This window comes from Carya illinoinensis, chromosome 2 (genome assembly GCF_018687715.1).
Source record: "Carya illinoinensis cultivar Pawnee chromosome 2, C.illinoinensisPawnee_v1, whole genome shotgun sequence".
NCBI lineage: Eukaryota > Viridiplantae > Streptophyta > Magnoliopsida > Fagales > Juglandaceae > Carya > Carya illinoinensis.
In genome coordinates this window covers 30,068,180-30,087,638 of record NC_056753.1, presented here as the reverse complement: position 1 = coordinate 30,087,638, position 19,459 = coordinate 30,068,180, and the positions used below count along the sequence as shown (strand labels likewise).

The 19,459-nt window shown below is 36.6% G+C and overlaps 3 protein-coding genes across 4 annotated transcripts; all 3 read left to right on the top strand.

Annotated features, from left to right (window-relative positions):
* The first annotated feature begins 3,320 nt into the window (after window positions 1–3,320).
* Window positions 3,321–6,226, top strand: LOC122300794 (2-alkenal reductase (NADP(+)-dependent)-like). Of its 2 annotated transcripts, none has more exons than XM_043111684.1 (5): window positions 3,321–3,643; window positions 3,766–3,969; window positions 4,129–4,295; window positions 4,433–4,515; window positions 4,629–5,912. In XM_043111684.1, exons 1-5 carry the CDS (start codon window positions 3,409–3,411, stop codon window positions 5,005–5,007), a joined length of 1,068 nt encoding a protein of 355 aa, XP_042967618.1. In that variant the 5' UTR covers window positions 3,321–3,408; the 3' UTR covers window positions 5,008–5,912. The 2 variants fall into 2 exon arrangements, with proteins under 2 accessions (XP_042967618.1, XP_042967617.1); XM_043111683.1 differs by having other exon boundaries at window positions 3,324–3,648; window positions 3,792–3,969; window positions 4,629–6,226.
* LOC122300795 (chitinase-like protein 1) lies at window positions 6,196–8,347 on the top strand. The gene is made up of 3 exons (XM_043111685.1): window positions 6,196–6,589; window positions 6,943–7,102; window positions 7,603–8,347. Exons 1-3 carry the CDS (start codon window positions 6,202–6,204, stop codon window positions 8,018–8,020), a joined length of 966 nt encoding a protein of 321 aa, XP_042967619.1. The 5' UTR covers window positions 6,196–6,201; the 3' UTR covers window positions 8,021–8,347.
* Window positions 8,348–15,608: 7,261 nt separating this feature from the next.
* LOC122300793 (2-alkenal reductase (NADP(+)-dependent)-like) lies at window positions 15,609–19,050 on the top strand. The gene is made up of 5 exons (XM_043111682.1): window positions 15,609–15,997; window positions 16,536–16,713; window positions 17,517–17,683; window positions 18,120–18,202; window positions 18,444–19,050. The coding sequence occupies exons 1-5, from the start codon at window positions 15,749–15,751 to the stop codon at window positions 18,820–18,822; spliced, it is 1,056 nt and encodes a 351-aa protein (XP_042967616.1). The 5' UTR covers window positions 15,609–15,748; the 3' UTR covers window positions 18,823–19,050.
* The last annotated feature ends 409 nt before the right edge of the window (window positions 19,051–19,459 follow it).

Here is a 19,459-nt window from a genome sequence, read left to right as displayed (position 1 = left end):
AAATTATGATAAATGTATCTAAAATATAGTTACATTGGATTAGTTAAATGTATCTATGAGAAGTTTTAAACTATAATAAATATTAGTCTTTTTTTTAAATTTGAAGAGTTACTATTTATCTATTAGCCGTGTATTTTATTCTAATTTAATATTCAACGGTTTTTTTTTTTTCTTTTTCTTTTCCTCTCCACATGTTTTCTTTTTCCATTTTCCTCTTTTTCGTTCTTTACAGTGTAATAAAACCTTTGATTCTGATTCTTTATACAAAAATCAGAATCAAAGTAGAATAATGGTTTCTCAAAATCAAAATTTTGTGCAAACTTCTTCTCCGAAAACATCCCACGTGTTTTCTCTCCTCATTTCTCTCTTTCTCACGTTTTCAAGCCTTAAAAGTCTTGTTATCAGTATTATTTATCAAAATTGAAGGGAAAAATAAATCCTTATTTGCTAAATTCAAACTTGAATCCTTACATTATAGATGGGCCTAACCAAACTAGCCCGGCCCAAGTTAAAACTTGAACTTGTTTTCTCTTTGAATTTTTGTCGGTGGAATATTGGTTTGTGGGTCCTAGAAGCTATTTGTCAGCCCGACAAATCCAGCTAGTTCTCTTACTTAAACTCCGAACACCTTCTTCCCAGATCTACCGTCCAACCCTCGGATTTGCTCGCTCTTTAATTACTATGCGGGTCCACTCTTCTTCCCTACCAAGAATCTGTTCTGCAGACGAGAAGAGAAAAAAACTGCCGATCCGACACCGCAAGACCTTCCCTCTTTTCTTCTCCTCCATTCTTTCTTTCAGTCTCTCCATTGCTTTGCAACCAAAGAATACAACCCGACTGATATTTCTATTCTGTAAGTTAATTTCTACGGATAATTTACAGAAAAGGGATGATGAGGGAATTGTCCAAAAAAGGGTAGACAAGGGAATTGCCTAAGACATGGAAAAAATTTTAAATAATATGGATTAATAGTAAAATTTAAAAATTATTTTAGGAAACTCACAAGCCAGATCTAAATATTTGTGAAATTTAAAATAATAATTTTAAAAAAAATCTAAATTATTATATAAGAAATTAATACATAAATAAATATAAATCCTATAAACAATTTGATCAAAATTAAAATTAAAATCACTTCCAAACTTAAAATTAAATATTTACTAATAAGATAAAAATGAACATAAATGTATGATTTGGAAAAAAAATAATTGATATCGTAAATATATGATTTGGAAGAAAATAATTGATATTATTTTGAATGATTTGAGAGAAAATAACTGATATTATTTAGAATGATTTTGGAAAAAATAACTGATATTACATATCAATTTGGATCTATATAATTCTCACCAAGTTGGAGAGAATTCGCCATTGAATTTTAAACTTTCTTTCCTCAATCTTTTGGATGTCCAATCTCTCTTTCCTTTTGTTGTATCACTCCGATAATTATGGAAAAATTAAAATTGACTTTACTGGCCCAAAATAAAATGATATTGAACATCTTATATTTCAAAATTAAGTTTTTTTCCCATATCTCAAATTCAAAAAATATATATATATATTTTGCATAGGAAAATTTGAAAAAAAAAATCATCAACTCCAAGAAAATCAACATAATTAATTGTCTCAAAAGTTTGTTCATAATCTTCAAACTTCCAAAGTTCACCATCATTTTCTTTTTTCAAAATTTTTTATGATTTCAATAAAAATAGTTACCTAATCTACTAGGTTATCTTCATCGAGATAAGTATCATAGATTGGTATGGAGTTCCATCCCATGGAAAAATGTCTATCCTCAAACTCTTATTCCTCGGATTAGTAAATTCACTCAATCTTGTGCAAAAAATCAACGAAACCTTTAGCATGAAGAGTACTAAGAAATTATGGTAAATCAACTCTAAAACTGAGGTTCCCATGACGCTCCTCCCAACTACGGTGCTCTTATAATATAACACAATTGTGATACGAGTTCTCATAATTGGAATCGGAATCGTGATCTTCCATTTCATGATCACCAATATCCTGGGCTATTAGACGCCGGGTTAACTCTACAACTTGCCTTTGCAAATTCTCAATCATCACATTCTAAAAGCTACGATCATGATGCGGGAATTCCTCATTCGGAACTTGACCACCACCACCACTAGTCATGGAAACTGATGAGATATCACCTTAAGAAAGATATTGAAGCTCTTATGCCAATTCATGTGGGGTAGAATTTAGATTAATTCTTAAGGTTAGTTTTAATAGATACTTCACAAGGAATGAAGATAAGAAAATCGCCCAAAATACAGAGAAACTTTTGAATAATATTGATTAATAGTAAAATTCAAAAATTATTTTATGAATCCCACAAGCCATACTTAAATAGCTACAAAATTTGAAATTATAAAGATTTCTGAAAAATTATAAATTATTGTATGAGACTTTAATACATAAATAAATAAGAATCATACTAAAAATTGGTCAAAATAACTAATATATGATTTAAAAGAAAATAACTAATATTATTCTGAATGATTTGGGAAAAAATAACTTATACCCCATATTTATTTGGATATAAACTGTCGACCCAATACAACAAGCTGATGCGGAGTCACGCAGTGAAGATGAAGGCCGGAATGGACATTGTGGCAATTCTGGGATTGATGCTGGTGGCAGCTGTGGTAGCGAAGATGATTGATCATGAATAGCTGTAACTTGTAAGAGATATGTGGGATGATTTTATTAAATGGCTTGGTTTCAGATTTGTGAAAATTTGAAAGCAATTGGGATTAATGAGATTCAAAAACGAGTAATTGTAATGAATTATTTGCAACAAAAATATATTTCTTTTAACAAAAAACAATCATTTGTCCAATAAATAATTGGCCATATATAAGCAATTTTATCGTAATATTGCAATGATATTAATACAATCAAACTTCACATTTGTCTTCTGGATTCTTTGGTGTTAAAGCGCAGCAACATATTAAATTGGATGGCGGCAAATACTGTATTCTTTAAGGAAATTAAAAGCAAATAACAAGATGAATACCAAATTCCAGCGGTGACGTATACTATGACGCTAGTTTCATGTTAAGACGTAAGCACTTGACCCAAATCCTAGGTGATCTTATATTTGTGCAACAACATGTCAACATATCTCTACTCCACATTATCAGCCTCACCAACACGACCCATAGTTACCACTTCGCACGCTGAAAAACAAGATCAGGAAAAGTATGTTCTTTTAGGCGGCACGTAACGTTGTTGTTTATAAAAAATGAATTCGAAGAAGCAAGCTGTTTTAGGTATCTATAAATAGGACCTCGTGATCCACTACAGGTATCAATTCCTACACTCTGATCAAGTGAACGATTAAGGAAGCTAGAGAGACTTTAATTCATCTAAATATATATAGCAATAATGGCGCCGAGAGTTGGAGATGACGTGAGCAACAAACAGGTGATGTTCAGGGACTATGTCACTGGCTATCCCAAGGAATCGGACATGTTTCTGACCACTGGCATCATAAGGTTGAAGGTTCCTCAAGGTTCAGACGCAGTTTTGGTGAAGAACATTTACATATCCTGCGATCCTCGCATGCAGTTCTTTATGAGGAAAGCCGTAGGTCTAACCGGATATGATAGATTCACCCCTGGCTGTGTAAGACAATATTCATTTTTCTTATTTTTGGGTTAAAATGCTCATTTATTTTGGTTCCTTTCATCTGATGTGTAAATGTATATTGAGGCTTGAGCGCCCTATATACCTGGCTACAAGTGTTTGTTTTCCATGAAAATTTGCAGCCAATGTTCGGGTATGGTGTGGCTAAAGTTCTGGATTCCGGGAATCCAAAATTCAAAGCAGGTGACCTGGTATGGGGGATTACCGGATGGGAAGAGTACAGCCTAATAACGAAAACTGAAAGCCTAATTAAAATCCAGCACACTGATGTACCTCTTTCCTACTACACTGGAATTCTTGGTGAGCCCCATTAGGAAGTACTCCTTTTCTTTTGTAATGGTTTGATGTTAGATTTTATGAGCCATGTTGCTTAACTAACTAAATAATAATTAAATTTAATGCTGATCCCTATCAACGACCTGTGTGCATGTATATATTTCTTAAATTTACCCACAATAGGCATGCCTGGGATGACCGCGTACGCTGGGTTCTATGAGGTTGGTGCCCCAAAGAAAGGAGAATATGTATTTGTTTCAGCAGCATCTGGCGCAGTTGGCCAGCTTATTGGACAATTCGCAAAACTGGAGGGTTGTTATGTTGTTGGAAGTGCTGGAAGTAAAGAAAAGGTATTTATATATATATAGATCAAGGTGCAATTATTTTGTTTCCTTTTTATTCAACTATTGTGAAATCTGAAGAGCCCTGCTTCCTTAAAATTAATGAAGACTGAGATGATCTTCTGCATGCATTACTCATAAATCAGGTTGATCTCTTGAAGAATAAACTTGGGTTCGATGACGCTTTCAATTACAAGGAGGAGCATGACTTGAACGCAGCTTTGAAAAGGTCAGCAATATGTATCCAACATAGTTAATTTGTATATACATATAAAACATGATCAAGTTGAGGTTATAATTAATTAATTGTCACCGACTCACCGCAGTACTGCATGCCTGCAGGTATTTCCCTGAAGGCATTGACGTATACTTTGAGCATGTTGGGGGCGAAATGCTTGATGCAGTGCTGCTAAACATGAGGCACTTTGGTCGCATTGCAGTGTGCGGAATGATCTCACAATACAACCTTGATGAGCATCAAGGCATTAAAAACTTAATGCACATTGGGTTCAAGTGGATCCACATGCAAGGGTACGCGCATCGCAACTACTATCACCTATATCCCAAGTTCTTAGATACTGTGCTGCCTTTCATCAGAGAAAAGAAGATCGTGTATGTGGAAGACGCAGTAGAAGGCCTTGAGAATGCTCCAGCTGCTCTTGTTGGCCTCTTCAGTGGCCGCAACTTTGGAAAACAAGTAGTTGCAGTCGCTCCAGAATGATATCATGCAGCGCATTATTATTCATTGTCTATGCATGATTATGTGGGTCACGGCGGTTGGGCAAAATAAGGATAAAATTTAGTTTGATTACTATCCTTATAATTATATTCTAGAGATTTGGCTTTGTTTTTATCATAAGATCATTATCTTAATAATGAGTACTTAATTATTATATGTTCAGCTTTGTATTTGATTTATTTATGAGGAAAAGTATGTGCTTTAGTTTGATGCACACGTATGACCTCCAATTATTACCTGCAAACCGTATTCCAGCTCTCGAAATTCAACTTCCAGTTTCTGGGTGTCCAGAATAGGCTGGGGGTGGGTCAGACCATCTGCATTTTTAACAATTTTACAAGGCAAGGCCTAAGGTATTGGTTTTAACACATTTGAAAGAGAGCTTTTGATCCCTTTGCTGGGGACACAGTTCTTACAAAGATTCTAATAGAACATGTTTGAATACCTTTTAGCCAAAAACTTTTTAATTGTGTGAATTTGAATTCTAAGTCGAAAGAATCTTACGCTATTATTTGGATAATTAATTATTTATATTCATACTCACATTCGCACGTGTATATTTCAATATTTTTATATTTATATATTTTAGTATTCATATTTATATGTGTATATTTTTATATTTCAAATTATTTCCAATGGGGCCTACCACTTAATTCCTCGAGACGACCTTAAAGTCTTGTTATTAGGATTATTTATCAAAATTGAAGGGAAAAATGAACCCTTATTTGTCAAATTCAATTCCTATAGTTTCTTTTCATCCAAGAAAAAAAAAACTTGAATCTTGTACATCATTGATGGGCCTAACCAAATTAGCCCGGCCCAAGTTAAAGCTTGAACTTGTTCTCTTTGAATTTTTGTCGGTGGAATAGTTTGTGGGTCCCCGGAGCTATTAGTAATCCAGCCTGTGTAGTTCTCTTACTTAAACTCCGAACACCTTCTTCCCAGATCTACCGTCCAACCATCGGACTTGCTCGCTCTTTAATTACTACGCGGGTCCACTCTTCTTCTCATTAAAGAATCTGTTCTGCGGGCAAAGGAGAAAAAGACTGCCGATCTGACACTGCAAGACCTTCCCTTTTTCTTCACCTTCATTCCTTCCTTCGGTCTCTCCATTGCTTTGCAACCCGAGAATACAACCCGACCCAATACAGCAAGACGCGGAGTCACGCAGTGAAGATGAAGGGAAGGGACATTGTGGCAGTTCTGGGATTGATGCTGGTGGTGGCGGTGGTGGTGAATGTCGCGGAAGGAGATCCGGACACGGTAACGAAGGTGAAGATGGTGAACGGTAAGAAGATGTGTGACAAAGGGTGGGAGTGCAAGGGGTGGTCCATTTTCTGTTGCAACGAGACCATCACCGACTATTTCCAGACCTACCAATTCGAGCAACTCTTCTCGAAGCGGAACTCTCCCGTTGCTCACGCCGTCGGCTTCTGGGACTACCAGTCATTCATCACAGCCGCCGCCCTCTTCGAACACCTTGGCTTCGGTACCACCGGTCTTAAGACCTTGAAGATGAAGGAGATCGCAGCCTTCCTCGCCCACGTCGGTAGCAAGACTTCTTGTAAGTACAGTAACTAGATTCTCTCTCTTTTTCTTCTAGTATACAATGGATTTTGAGGGGATTCCGTTATCTGGGTGGATGTTTGATTCGGTTATCAGGGTTTTCTGGTTTTCTAAGCTAGCTTTCCAGGGTGGGATGCTGCCAATTATTCTAATGCAGTGGTTCAGATCTTGCTGCTCAGTAAAGAACTGAATGAGATACAATCAATTAAGGAAAATAGACCATATAAGAAACTACTAGCTGGAAGAATTTTCCTTTTACTGATAGAAAATGGTGTTAAGTTTCTCGGGCAATTTTTGTTTGTTCGTATAGTTTGATTGGTACTAAAATTGTAAATGGGGTTCTACCTCCAGGCGGTTATGGAGTGGCGACAGGAGGACCCTTAGCCTGGGGGCTTTGCTTCAACAGGGAAATGAGTCCCAGCCAGTCATACTGCGACGACTCCTACAAATACACCTACCCTTGTGCTCCTGGAGCCGAATACTATGGCCGAGGTGCCTTGCCTATCTACTGGTCTGTTAACTTTCTATATCTCATAACCAAACCTTATGTATTTCTTCTCTTTTCTCTTGATTTTCTCCGTTGTTTCATTTGTTTTTCGCCTCAAGCTTTCAGTTTTTACTCAGTTTTTTGCAGTTATAAAGGATTATTGTCATGTGAAGAAGCGATGTAAAGCTATTCAGTATTACTTCATGATGAGTCCTTGTCTTTTACATAAATTTTAGAATTATCATGAATGATTGAAGCATCTTTTGCTAGTTAAATGACTTATACAATTGGTAGGATCATTTTACAGGTCAAACATTATGCTTGATTTTCACTCTTTGCCGCTACCCCCCCCCCCCCCCAAAAAAAACCAAAAAAAAACCCAACCTGGATTTCATAGATATATGTGCTAACTTAGAAAAACTAATGATAATTGGTTCTGTTATTAACACTTGCAAATATTATGCTTATACTTGATAAAATATATATATATGCTTATAGCGTTTTTGGTGGTACTGTTATCATAGGAACTACAACTACGGTGCAACTGGGGAGGCTTTGAAAGAAGACCTGCTGAACCACCCAGAATATATTGAGCAGAATGCTACACTTGCTTTCGAGGCTGCAATTTGGCGGTGGATGACCCCAATCAAAAAGTCACAGCCATCAGCCCATGATGCCTTTGTTGGCAACTGGAAGCCGACCAAGAACGATACTCTGGCTAAGCGCGGTCCTGGTTTTGGCACCACAATGAACATTCTTTACGGGGACTTTCTTTGTGGGAAGGGTGATATTGATTCCATGAACGTCATTATTTCCCATTACCTGTATTACCTTGACCTTATGGGTGTTGGCCGAGAGGAGGCAGGGCCGAATGAGGTTCTCTCTTGTGCTGAGCAGGTCGCATTTAACCCTTCAACCTCTCCCAGTGCTGCGTCTTCTTGAGCTCTATATGATGGCTAGGTAACCCATTTGATTGTTGGATCGATCCTCTCCAAAGGGGGACCAGAAATAAAAAGAGTTGGCAAAGATGGATGCTATACCCATGTCAGTTGTAATGTGTGAAATGATTTCTCAACGCACTTCGTTATTGCTGTGTAGATTTTGAGACCCATTTGTTTTTATGTAGCATAATATATATTGTGCAATCTATGTACTTGTGAACCATCTTCTTGTTACGTTTTTTTTTTTCCCAATTACAAAAGTTGTAAAGTGAAGATATGTTTTATTGAGACATGCTCTCTTGTCCCAGTCAGTGATTTCTTTGGTAAATCTCTTTGTTGTGTTTAGGACATTGATCTTGGTTTAGTACTGCCAGTGTTGTCCTGAGAACTGATACCTTCTACATGCATTCATTTTAGATGGTAATACATAATTAATGAATGTCGGCAGCTGAGATAATTTTGTTTGAAGGAGGTAATATGATTTTCTTGGTTGCAAAGAGTGCCCATTGATAGGTTCAATAGAACTCTACTGCACTGAAACTCTTCATTCAGCAACAAAGTCCTGGCCTCCCTCAAATGGGTCAAAATATGCTTCAGATTCAAATCTGTTTTATTTTACAGAGGACATTAGAAAATAAGTTTCCACTGTTGTAAAATAACATTGTAAAATTGTATGACCACCTTGAGCTAGCCGTCAAATGCACAGTGCATAGTGCCAGCATAGTACTGCATAGTAACTGGCATAGTAAATGACCGACATCGCACAGTGTGCATAGTACCAGCATAGTACTACATAGTAACTGGCATAGTAAATGGCCGACATTGTACAGTGCATAGTGCCAGCATAGTACTGCATAGTACATATGCACAGTACCAGCATAGTATTGCATAGTAACTTGTATAGTTCCCTTTGTACGCCTATATATATCGTTGAATTTTTTAAGAAATTCATAAGTTTCATAACTTCTCTGAGTTCTATCTCTCTCTCTCTCTCTCTCTCTCTCTCTCTCTCGATAGTATTATAACACGTTATCAGCACGAGAGTTCTGACGATCTTGAAGCTAATAGTCCTCTACTTCAAGTAAGTCTTTCAATATATTTTTTTATAGTTTTCAAAATGAATATGAAATATTAAACATACTTATGTTCCTGATTTATATATGTAGAAAATGTCAAATCTTACAAAATTGGAATTCGTTGCTCTTGACATTTCTGAGAAAAATTATTTATCTTGGATCCTTGATGCTGAGATCCATCTGGATGCAATGAACCTGGGAGATACAATTAAAGAAGGAAATCAAGGGTCCCTGCAGGACCGTGCTAAGGCAATGATTTTCCTTCGGCACCATCTTCATGAAGAATTAAAAACTGAGTATCTAACGGTGAAAGATCCACTTATTTTGTGGAATGATTTAAGGGAGAGATATGAACACCAGAAAACTGTAATCCTCCCAAAAGCTCGTCATGATTGGATGCACCTGAGGTTGCAAGACTTCAAGAGTGTTAGTGAGTATAACTCTGCACTCTTTAAAATTAGCTCGCTATTGAAATTATGTGGTGAAAAAGTCACTAATGATGACTTGTTAGAGAAGACATATACTACTTTTTATGCCTCGAATGTGCTCCTGCAGCAGCAGTATCGAGAGCGAAAGTTCAAGAAATATTCTGAACTTATATCTTGTCTTCTATTAGCTGAGCAAAATAATGAGCTTTTATTAAGAAATCACCAGTCACGTCCTACTGGTTCTATATCATTCCCTGAAGTGAATGGTACTAGATTTACATCATTCCCAGAAGCGAATGGTGCATCTTTTCAAAGAAAAAGAGGGCGTGGACGTGGTAAGAAAAACTATAGAAGTGGAGGTCCTAGAAGTGACCACACTAAAAGGAAAAATAATAGATATACACCGTACCACCAGAAGTGGTTCAACTCAGAAAAGGGCAAAGGTCCTCAAAATAAATTTGTAAAGAAATATGAAGATGAATGCCATAGATGTGGTATGACTGGACATTGGTCTCGTACCTGTCGTACAGCTAAACACTTGGTTGACTTATACCAATCTTCCATAAAAGAAAAAACAAAGAAATTTGAAACAAATTTTGCTGAATCATCATATGCTTTAAATTCTATAGATGGAGAAGATATTACAAGTCTTGATGTTTCTGATTTCTTTGAGGATTCTAGTGGTAGAGTTGATCATGGAAGTGTTCATTTTTAATTAATGTATTTCCTTTATATTATTGTAAAATATTTTTATTCTGTAATGTTTTTTTAGTAATGAAAGTTTTATATATTTTGTAGAATCATGAGTCTTATTGATGAACTTTCTATCTCCGAGATGAATAATAAAGATGTATGTCTGGCTGACAGTGCTACAACTCACACAATTCTTAAGGATAAAAAATATTTTCAAAATCTAACATTGAGTAAAGCCTATGTTCATACCATCTCCGGTTCATCGAATCTAATTGAAGGCTCCGGAAGAGCTTATATTGTGTTGCCTAATGGCACCAAATTTTGCATTGATGATGCTCTATTTTCTTCACAATCCAGAATAAATTTATTAAGTTTTAAAGATATACGTCGTAATGGTTGTCATATTGAAACCATTAACGAAGACGATAAAGAGCATCTTCTCATTACTAAAATAATTTCGAGCCAGAAGCTCGTATTAGAAAAACTGTCTGCCCTCTCATCTGGATTGTATTATACAAAAATGAGAACAATTGAATCACATGTTGTAATGCACCAGAAGTGCATTGATCCCAAAATATTTATAACTTGGCATGATCGCCTTGGACATCCGGGATCAATAATGATGAGACGAATAATTGATAATTCGTATGGGCATCCCCTAAAGAATCAGAAGATTATCTTACCCAATGAATATCCATGCTCTGCATGTTCTCAAGGTAAATTGATTATCAAACCATCTATCTCAAAGGTTGGTTTTGAATCTCCATCTTTTTTACAAAGGATTCATGGAGATATATGTGGGCCTATTCAACCATCAAGTGGACCGTTCAGATATTTTATGGTTATAATTGATGCATCAAGTCGATGGTCACATGTTTGTTTACTTTCCACTAGAAATGCTGCATTTGCTAAACTTCTTGCACAAATAATTAAGCTACGAGCACAATTCCCTGACTATCCAATTAAAACTATTCGATTGGATAATGCAGGAGAATTTACATCTCAGGCTTTTGATAATTATTGCATGTCAATAGGAATAGATGTTGAACATCCAGTTGCCCATACACATACTCAAAATGGTTTAGCTGAATCATTGATTAAAAGGCTTCAGCTAATCGCTAGACCTTTACTCATGAAATCAAATCTTCCTATTTCTGCTTGGGGACATGCTATAATTCATGCAGCATCATTAATTCGAGTTAGACCATCAGCATATCACAAATATTCACCATTACAGCTTGCATTTGGTCAGCAACCAAATATTTCTCATCTTCGTACTTTTGGATGTACTGTATATGTTCCAATTGCACCTCCACAACGTACAAAGATGGGCCCTCAACGTAGACTTGGGATATATGTTGGGTTTGATTCTTCATTTATTATCAGATACCTTGAGCCTCTTACAGGGGATATGTTTAAGGCACGTTTTGAGGATTGTCATTTTGACGAATCCATTTTTCCAACAATGGGTAATGAGAAGTCGGTGCCTGAAGCACGACAAACATTGTGTAATGAGAAGTCGGTGCCTGAAGCACGACAAGAAATTACTTGGGAAAATAAAGCTCTTTCCCAATTCGATCCTCGTACAAAAGAATGTAATCTAGAGGTTCAAAAGATTATTCATTTGCAAAGTGTTGCAAACCAATTACCGGATACATTTACTGACACTAAAGGTGTGGTAAAATCATATATTCCTGCTGTTAATGTTCCAGCAAGGATTGCAGTCCCTGAAGGACAAGTTGCCAAAATAGCAATAGGCGGGTCTAAGATACGCCTGAAGCGTGGACGACCTATTGGTGCTAAGGACAAAATTCCTCGGAAGAGGAAAATACAAAATGAATTTGGTACTCCTGAAGAGTCCATACCAACACAGGCCATAAGAGTAATTGATGCTCATGAAGAGAATAAATCTCCTGAGAAAGAACCTCCTGAAGAGGTATTTCATGAAATGTCTTCCCTTGAAGAGGGACAGGTACCTGAAAATAACGAGATCTCGATACATTTCATGAATACAGGAGAAATTTTGAATAGAAATAAAACTGTTGTCGGCAACATATTTTCATATAAAATGGCTCTTGACATTACCAGAAGTAATGAAGAAATTGAGCCAAGAACTGTCGAAGAATGTCGACGTAGAGATGACTGGCCAAAATGGAAATCAGCTATTGAAGCTGAATTAAACTCGCTAGCAAAGCGAGAGGTCTTTGGACCAATTATACAAACACCAAAGGGTGTAATGCCCGTTGGATATAAATGGGTATTTATACGTAAACGTAATGAAAGTAATGAAATTGTGCGATATAAAGCACGACTTGTTGCACAAGGTTTCCTGCAGAAACCGGGGATTGATTATGAGGAAACATACTCTCCTGTTATGGATGCAATCACATTCAGATATTTGATTAGTTTGGCAGTTATAAAAAGATTGGATATGCAGTTGATGGATGTGGTCACCGCATATTTATATGGATCATTAGATCATGACATATATATGAAAATCCCTGAAGGATATAAAATGCCTGAAGCTTCTAATCTAAGTACATCCAGAAGTATGTATTCTATTAAGCTTCAAAGATCTTTATATGGGTTAAAACAATCCAGACGCATGTGGTATAAACGCCTTAGCGAATATCTATTGAAAGAAGGATTTGAGAATAATCCAATATGCCCATGTGTTTTTATCAGACTCCGGATTTGTTATTATTGCGGTTTATGTTGATGATCTAAATCTTGTTGGAACTCCTGAAGAGATCAGAAGAACTGCTACATATTTAAAGAATGAATTTGAAATGAAAGATCTTGGCAAAACGAAATTTTGTCTCGGCCTGCAGCTCGAGCATTTGCCAAATGGAATTCTCATTCATCAGTCAAATTATACAGAGAAAGTCTTGAAACACTTTTACATGGACAAAGCTCATCCACTAAGTACTCCAATGGTTGTTCGATCACTTGATGTGCAGAAGGATCCATTTCGTCCTTGTGAAGACAATGAAGAAATTCTTGGTTCTGAAATACCTTATCTCAGTGCAATTGGAGCCCTGATGTATCTTGCAAATTGCACTCGGCCTGATATTGCATTTTCAGTTAATTTACTTGCAAGATATAGTTCTGCACCAACTCGAAGACATTGGAATGGCATTAAACATATCCTTCGATACCTTCGAGGTACGGTTGATATGGGATTATTTTATCAATATGGTTCAAGTCCACAATTAGTTGGATATGCAGATGCAGGTTATCTTTCAGATCCACACAGAGGTAGATCTCAGACTGGATATGTATTTACTTATGGAAATTCTGCTATATCATGGAGATCTGTCAAACAAACACTATCTGCTACATCTTCAAATCACTCAGAGATCATTGCAATTCATGAAACAAGTCGAGAATGCATTTGGCTAAGATCAATGATCCAACATATTCAAGAAAAGTGTGGTCTTCCAGTGATTAATGATAGTCCAACAACTTTATACGAAGATAATGCTGCTTGTATTGCTCAAATTAGAGGAGGATATATCAAAGGTGATAGAACCAAACATATTTCACCTAAATTCTTTTATACTCATGAACTTCAAGAAAAAGGTGAAATTAAAGTCAAGCAGATACGATCAAGTGATAATCTGGCAGATTTATTCACAAAAGCATTACCAACTGCAACATTTAAGAAGATTGTGCAGAACATTGGAATGCGGAGACTTGAAGACCTTTTATCATGCACTTTTCAGGGGGAGTAACGTCTTGAAGACTTATGCTGATTGTACTCTTTTTCCTTCGCTAAGGTTTTATCCCACTGGGTTTTCCTTCGCAAGGTTTTAATGAGGCAATCTTAAAGCATTTTACGGTACACATGAATATTGTACTCTTTTTCCTTCGCCATTGGTTTTTTTTCCCACAGGGTTTTTCCTTGGCAAGGTTTTAACGAGGCATATTCATTATATGTGGTCATCCAAAGGGGGAGTGTTGTAAAATAACATTGTAAAATTGTATGACCACCTTGAGCTAGCCGTCAAATGCACAGTGCATAGTGCCAGCATAGTACTGCATAGTAACTGGCATAGTAAATGGCCGACATCGCACAGTGTGTATAGTGCCAGCATAGTACTGCATAGTAACTGGCATAGTAAATGGCCGACATTACACAGTGCATAGTGCCAGCATAGTACTGCTTAGTACATATGCACAGTACCAGCATAGTACTGCATAGTAACTTGCATAGTTCCCTTTGTACGCCTATATATATCGTTGAATTCTTTAAGAAATTCATAAGTTTCATAACTTCTCTGAGTTCTATCTCTCTCTCTCCTTTCGATAGTATTATAACATCCACAACTTTTGCAATGTTTTACTCTCAAATGATTATTGAGAAGAGACGATTCCCACTGGGAACCTAACGCAAAGGTGATTGGACCTATGTCCAATTGGCTGCCGGTTGGTGGTCAATTATTTACAAAGATTCCCACAGCAAGATCAGATGAGATGCATGGAAACATAGAGAACCATAATAAACAAATCCTAATTCAGACAAAAAAGGTCTTAATGTTACATAAAACATCTCGGTTTTTGGTCGTAAGCGTTATTATTTTCATGACCTGTTAAGCAAACTTACGTTGTGTGGTGGTACGCTACCCAAACCGACGTGGTGTAGATATCTCTTATTTTTCCTATACGCTGACCACTGATGATTGAATAGATATTTCCTTTTTTTCTTATACGCTGGCCATTGAACTCATTTGGAACACTCTGGCAAGAACCAGCAGTAGAAACGTGGATTTCTACATTATTTATGTTAAGGAGAGAGCGTAGATCGAATAAAAATGGAATAACCATTAAGAGAGCAACTCAAATATAAGGAAAGCAAATAAAAGAAAAAGGTTTTGAACAACATATGTAATTAAAGAGAGAAAAATGCATAACAACGTAAATTTATATCTACCCATCCAAGTCTTTGCTGCTGGTTCTTCTCCGTGCAAGCAAGTGGTTTATCAAAGAAAAAAAAAAACTGATTTCTAGTGTTCCAAACGAACTCGGGGCCAGCTTATAAGAAAAATAGTAAATATATTTATTCAGTGACGAGCGTATCCAAGATTCCAAAAATGAAATATCTACGCGACAGTTATTCAATTATGACTCACGAGCACAAGTAGCATGTTTCTCTCCACAATGTGTAAAGCATTCATTCATCAGGGTCCCACGTAAATAGACCCTACAAAAGATCATGGGAATTCAGGCATTAAAAAAAAAAAAGAGAGAGAGAGAGAGAGAGATGGGAGTGGGACATGACATTCACGTCTATTGATAGTAAAAGCTATCGAGAAAATAAAAAGATGACTAAAAAATACTACACCACAATTGCAAACTTTAATTTGCATTTTCTACGTCTTTCTAGAGAAATATTTTCTTGACCATGTGGTTATGACCCTCTTGGATGGCAATACGTGACATATTTATTGGTTTCTCCGCTTTAAGTCCACACACAGCCATCAGTATCTAATATGGTGTTTGGACTTGCAGAGAGAGAAAGAGAGTTCAGCAATGGCAAGTGGCGGTGTTGGTGAGGAAGTACTGAGAAACAAGCAGGTGATGTTGAGGGACTATGTCATTAATGGTTTTCCCAAGGAGTCGGACATGTACGTGACCGCCAATACCGTAAAGCTGAAGGTTCCTGAAGGTTCAAATGGCGTTCTAGTGAAAAACCTCTACTTGTCCTGCGATCCCTACATGCGTGGCCGCATGAAGCCCCCCACTTATGCCAGTTACTTGGACTCCTTCACACCCGGTTCGGTCAGTAGTATCTCCCATCCATCCGTTTGGATACTCTCAATATCTCGATATATCTTTGGAAACAGATTGAATTGAAATACTAAGAGAAGAGAGACAAAAGGACCTTTAATCTCTCTCTATTTTTCTCTGTGAGAGTTTTCGATTCGTTCAAGAAATTCTTTGTTTCCTATTTTCAGGTGCATACAGAACTGGCTTGGGGAATGAACCAAAGTTCTTCCTGTGTTGTTTGAATATGAAAAAACCAATAACCAGAAAAAAGTCTCTAAATTCTGAAGTAAAGGGCAATTCTGTTTTAAAAAAATAGTCTTTAACACAATTATGATTAAAAGAATACTTCTTTTAGTATTTTTGAGCCCACGATTATAAGATGCTGTGATTGAATTAAATATAATATTTCTAATGATAATTGTGTATGAGTGGTAACGGTATCATTGTTTTTCTGTCTTTACCTGTCAACTAGAAGCTTTATGCCATGTCAACTCACTATTTGTGTAGTACTTGGATGATTTAAAACCTCCACCACGTTGATCCTCTGCAGCCCATTAGCGGACTTGGAGTGGCTAAAGTTTTGGATTCTGGGCATCCAAACTTCAAGAGAGGGGACTTGATTTGGGGGTTAACCGGATGGGAAGAATATAGTCTCATCACAGCAACTGAGTCCCTGTTTAAAATTCACAACACCGATGTGCCTCTTTCATACTATACTGGAATTCTCGGTAAGCTTAATGGTTTCAGGTTCCCACTTCTAACTTATAGTTATGGTGCTGTACATGTAGGAATAGCTGATATTTTATGAATTTGATATCATAACCCCTAAAACATGTGGCCTGTGGGGGCTCTGAGACATGGGAACCAGTAGAAGAGAAGTTGAAAACATTCAAATGGACATTTCATAATCCTGATTGTGAATGTTAATATTGTGGTCACAATGCATGGTCTGAAAACCAGTATATTATTGCTATATTTAACTGTTTAGGTGAGCAATAGTTGGCTTTCACAACACCTATTAATCTCATTCACCTCAAGATTTCGATATAGTTTGCTGATAAGAATCCCATGCGCCTCTCTTTTTTGAGCATGCAATACAATAGTCAAGTATTTTTCTAAAACATATGTAACAACCCAGAGAAAATGCTAATTAACCACATCTAAACTATAATTTCAAACAGTCCAGTCGATTTGAACCATCCTTAAAATCACTTATAACGCCCATAAGTTGTTCATATTCCCAATGTCGAACTGGGGTGTTACAACATTACTTGTTTGCAGTTGAATTTTTTGGTAAGTATAGGTATAAAACTGATCCATTGCATTTTGGAATTTTTTACACATACATATACCTTGTTAGATGTCGGGCATCGTGGCTGACCGACCAGAAGTTATTCTGAAGACTCTAGCCATTCTTTGGTATTTAGTACCATAATAGATAGCTTATAGCAAGTAATTTTGATGGGCATTTTTTAGTATGCTATACATTTCTTGGTGCTGAAAGCTCGTCTAACATATACATTAAATGTAGGAATGCCTGGTATGACTGCTTATGTTGGATTTTATGAGGTTTGCTCTCCCAAGAAAGGAGAGTATGTCTTCATTTCAGCAGCTTCTGGTGCAGTTGGTCAGCTGGTTGGGCAGTTTGCAAAGCTTTTGGGCTGCTATGTTGTTGGTAGTGCCGGAAGCAAAGAAAAGGTGAGGATGCTCATGACAAGTGCTCAATACATCAATTTAATTAGTGTAAATACTTCAGTTTTCTCTACATTGCAATGTGCTTCATCTAGTTATTGGTATTAATCAACTGATCATCTATTACTACTAAGAAGTATGTTTAATGATGAAATGGCTTTTGTCATGTTTAATAATTCTCCTTTATTTACCGGATATAAGTTCAGAGCTACAAAGGTGTTATGCATTCCCATTATTTTAAAAATAATCTCATGAACCAGTATGTTTTAAGATGATTAATGCTTCTGAATTTTATATGGGAGTGGTTGCATCAGATACATAATCTTCATGTCAAAATTGACTTTGTATCCATTTCCACTAGTCATCAAATAACTGAAAACCGATTAACATTGCTTTTTATTTGATTTTGTTGCTTTCCTCGATCCTCTGATCTGCACATAAGGTCGATTTGCTGAAGAACACGTTCGGATTTGATGAGGCTTTCAACTACAAAGAAGAGCCTGACCTGAGTGCAGCTCTAAAACGGTTAGTGATAATCTGCTTGTAAATCGGAATATAAAGATATCATTTTAAGTTGATAGAGAAGTAAGCTTTTGATGGAGATCACTGCATGGAGAAAGAGGATGTACTTTTATATTTCATAGTTTCAAGTTTATTCAAGGAAACACGGTTTGAATAGCTGCTTACTTGGATTTTTCAAGGCCATAAACTACTGCCCTTTATTAGAAACAGCAGGATGCTCAAATCTTCCCCCCCTTCCTTCCAGGTATTTCCCAGAAGGTATTGATATTTATTTTGAGAATGTTGGGGGAAAGATGCTTGATGCGGTGCTAGTCAACATGAGGATCAATTGCCGCATTGCTGTGTGTGGGATGATCTCACAGTACAGCCTTGAGCAGCCCGAAGGTGTGCACAATTTAATGAATTTGATTCTGAAACAGGCCAGAATGGAAGGATTTATGGTTCCCAATTACTATCATAAGTATCCTGAATTTCTGAACTTGGTGCTACCTTACATCAAAGAAGGGAAGATAGTATACGTGGAAGACATAGCTGAAGGCCTCGAGAGTGGCCTGGCGGCTCTGGCAGGACTCTTCACTGGCCGGAATGTTGGAAAACAGGTAGTGGTTGTTGCTCGTGAATGAATGACTTGCAGTGCTTCAACTTCATATATATAATATATATATATATATATATGAGACCAATTATATTCATAAAATGAGTAAAAATATTGGTACTTTTTTATATGTAAGTTGATGTAAATCTAACGTGTCATATAAAATCACGTTAGTTTGTGTATTTATCTTAATCTGATCTATTTGTCACCGTAGCACTTGTCTTTGTTTAAAGACATAAAACATTTTATAATGTAAGAAATCCCATTCCAGCCTTTTTTTTTTTTTTGAAAGGAAAAACATTTCATTAACTCAAAATCTCAGTACATTGTTTATCAAATAAAATAGCTGACAAAACCTCAAAAGGGCCATCTTCAATCCACACAACCTCACTTTCTAAATACATGCCTATCTTTGATGCACTGTGAGCAGCCTTATTCCCAATCCTTTTGACAAAGTGCAGCCAATCTTTGTGCCCCGACAAAAGATATTTCATATCATCCAGTAACTGTCCTTGCCAAGAACAATTAGAGTTATTACCTGTAACGCCATCTATGACTATCTTAGCATCACCCTCGAAGATCACCTGCTGCAGACCCAGTTCTTGACACAGATGCAGACTCCTTAACAGAACATAACATTCTGCAGAAAACACAGAATTAACATG